At 50.7% G+C, this 3260-nt stretch overlaps 1 protein-coding gene across 1 annotated transcript in view; it reads left to right on the top strand.

The window, feature by feature from the left end:
* The first annotated feature begins 641 nt into the window (after window positions 1–641).
* Window positions 642–3260, top strand: part of IGF2BP1 (insulin like growth factor 2 mRNA binding protein 1) — a 20702-nt gene continuing 18083 nt past the window's right edge. The window contains exon 1 of the mRNA XM_008638521.2: window positions 642–778. Within this exon, the coding sequence (XP_008636743.1) occupies window positions 642–778 (137 nt within the window). The remainder of the gene's footprint in view (window positions 779–3260) is intronic.

Raw genomic sequence — 3260 nt, 5'->3', positions numbered from 1 at the left:
GGCTTTTGGGCACCGCGGGACTTTGGCCATTTTGATTCGAGCCGGGGTTCCTGGGGCGTGTGGTGTGTGCGGGAGCGCGAGGTCGCCATGCTGCGAGCAGCCACAGAGGAAAGCTCTGGGAAGGGGGAATTTGGGAGAATGTTGGGAATTGGGAGGTTTTTGAAGGGGTTTTTTTGGCCCCTTCTCCATCTCCCCCCCCCACCCCGGGCTCCTCCAGCCGCGCTCTGCCCGTCTTCTTCTTCCTCTTCTTCCTCACTGCCCCCAAAAATAAATGAAATTAAGAATCGTGGAATCAGCCAGCAGCGAGGAGAGCCCGCTCCATTTTCCAAGAGAAATCCATTCCTGCCGTGGAGTCCCGATTTTGGAGCCTTTTGGTGGGAAAGGGGGAGGGAATCTGCCCCAAGGACTTTTCCTGGAGGGCTGAAAGAAAGGGGGGAATTCGCCAAATCCACCCAAAAGTCCCAAATCCCATCCCTCGTTCCCTTCCAGGCTGAAGTGAGGAATTAAATATTCCTAAGGAACGTTGTCCAGAGCCACCACTCCCACTTGGAGCCAGGCTCGCATTTCATAAAAATCCACTTGTGAAGGAGCCGGGGGATGGATTTGGTGGAATTTGGGGGAATTTGGGGAGGTTTCCCGGCATGATTCCTGTTTATCCCAAGCTTTTCCTGCCCACTCGTCCCGGATTTTCAAACCCAGGCACATTTTTGTTTTTAGGAAAAGTGGAGCTCCACGGAAAGCAGCTCGAGATCGAACACTCGGTCCCCAAAAAGCAAAGGTAACGACAGCGTTTTAATTGATTTTTAATTGTTATCCCCGTAATTATTGATTTTTGTTGGGGGGGGGGGGTGTAAAAAATACGAGAGAAAAGAGGCAAAAATTTACACCTAAAACGTGTAAAACACAGAGGTGTCAGTGCTTTGGGCTCGGGTTCGTCCCCAGCGAGGCGAGTTTAATTAATTCTTTCAACATTTCATGAATTCATTTAAATTTTTTTTGGCAAAGAAAACTTCCTCGGCCAGTTTTTTATTAAAAAAAAAAAAAAAAGAGGGAAAGAAAGAAATAATAAAAAAGGTGAAATAAATAATTCTCCACCCAGCGGCCCAGGGTGATGGATGCCTTTGGCTTGGGATTTTCAAACTTGTGGCACTGGAAGAATTTCCCGGCTCCTCTTGGCTCCTGGGCTGGGAAATGGGGGAGATCCTTTGGTCTGGAGGAAGTCAAAATTTCAAAAATTAATTTAAAAAAAAAAAAAAATTGCTTCAAACCAAGTGAATTTTGCTGGGGATGGATGGCGAGAAAGGAATAAAAACCCCACGCGGCCGGGCAGGGATTTAAAGCCTGGCTGAATTCCTTGGGTTTTGGGGTGAAAAGCGCCGTTTTTGGGCTTTCCGTGGGCTTTCCTTCTCCCGCCGCCGTGCCCAGCCCATCCCATCTCCATCTTCCTTGGCCCTTTGTTGTTCCCGGCTGGAGCTGGGAGAGCTCTGGAAAAGCCTCCCCGCTCTCCGGCCCCGCCAGAATTCCCGAAAATCCTTCCTGGATTTCGGGTTTTCCCCCCAGAAATTCCCCCCCCCCCCCTCCTTTCCCTTTTCCCTCCCCAATCCCAGGAATCCCCGATCCCAAAGAGTCCACGTTGGACCCAAATCCATCGCCACGTGACGGGAGGCGCCTTTTCCAAAGGGGAAAGAGGGAGGGGACGACGCCAACTCTTCCCATCCCAAAACTTCCCCAAATCCCTCCTTTCCCGACCTTTTCCATCCCTTTCCTGCCCCGTTTTGGGATCGCCCCCTTTGGCCTCGCCTCAAACTTCGCGAGGAGCGCGGCGGGGGCTGATCCCAACGGGCTGATCCCAAATCCAGCCCGGAATTCCTCCGAGCTTTTTCCCGGTCCGGATTCCCCGATTTTCGTGGGATAATCATAATTTTTATTCATTTTCCCCCCCTCCCCTCCCCCGGCGCCTCGCGATCGATGATTTTTGTTCCCGCGCCTCGCCGCGGCTTCGGCATCCAGGGATCGGGGGAGGGGGGAGGATATTGGGATGGAATTCCATGAAAAGTAACAAAATATCCCTTCAAAAAACCAGGAAAAGCTCTTTTTTTATTTATTCCCCCCCTCCCCCCTCTTTGGGTAATCAATAATTTGGGGAGGGAGGAGCGGATTTCTCCCCCCTTTGCCCCACGCGGAATTCCCTGGAAATGGGAATATTCCTCCGGGTTTTGGGGTTTCAGGGAGGGCTGGGGAACGGGGGAACTTCTACAATATTTTGGGATTGGGATCGGTTTTGCTCCCGGGTGTCCCTAAAAACGCCGTGCCTTGGATTGGGCGCTAAAATCCCATTTTGGGGTTTTTTTGGGGTTAAAATGAACACCCCGCGCCCCCCCACTCCGGGGCTGCTCTTAAAGGGCCAGCGCCGCTTTTCCCACTTTTCCCTCCGGGGGCGTTTTGAGGGAATTTTGGGGGATTTCGGGAGCGTCCCGGGCGCACTTTTGGGATGCGTTTGGTGCTTCTGGGTGGGCAAGAGGCGATTTTGGGGCCGCTGCCCCGAGCTGGGCAAGCTCGGGTGCTGCAAAGGGGATTTCTGGGGGGGATTTGGGGGATTTGGGATCCCCCCAATCCCGGGAAGAGGCAGCGGCTCCCTCAAGGGAGGGGTTTGGGGTTTTTGGGGGGGTTTGGATTGGTTTTTTTTTTTAATCTTTCTCTCCTTTCTCGTTTTCCAGCCTGGATTTTCCAGCTGGGACGCGCGGGGAGCAGGAAATGGTTAAGGGAGGCAGGATCGGGTGGGTCGGAGGCTCCGAGAGCAGAAATCCTCCCCTTTCCCCTCCCCCAAAACAGGAGATGCTTTTTTTTTTCCTTCTTCTTTCCCCCCCTTTTTTTATCCCTTTAAAAATGTGGGAAAACGAGTCAGGAGCGGCGCTGCCCTTCCCGGTTCGTTCATTAAAACAAAACCTGCAAAAAAACCCCCAAAAGTTGGGTTTTTCTTTAGGTTGAAGTGGAAAAAAGCGTTAAAAAAACCTTAATTTGGGTGCTCTGAATGAATTCGTGCCTTCAAATTCCAAGGAATTCTTTCCTGCTGCTTTATTCCCCCTTTTTTAAAACCTCTCCTAAATTCAGCAGAAAAAAATAATTAAAAAAAAAAAAAATCAACCTAAAATGGGTTAAAATGGCACCAAAAAAGGGATTTGGGGTGAGTGGCTCCCAGAGGAATAAATTGATTTATTGTGGATTAATTCCTGGGAATCTTCAAATTATTTTGGCGAGCA

The sequence above is a fragment of the Corvus brachyrhynchos genome, unplaced genomic scaffold (genome assembly GCF_000691975.1).
Source record: "Corvus brachyrhynchos isolate BGI_N302 unplaced genomic scaffold, ASM69197v1 scaffold47, whole genome shotgun sequence".
Lineage (NCBI taxonomy): Eukaryota > Metazoa > Chordata > Aves > Passeriformes > Corvidae > Corvus > Corvus brachyrhynchos.
Note: the sequence above shows the minus strand (reverse complement) of the source record. Positions and strands in the feature narration are given on the sequence as shown.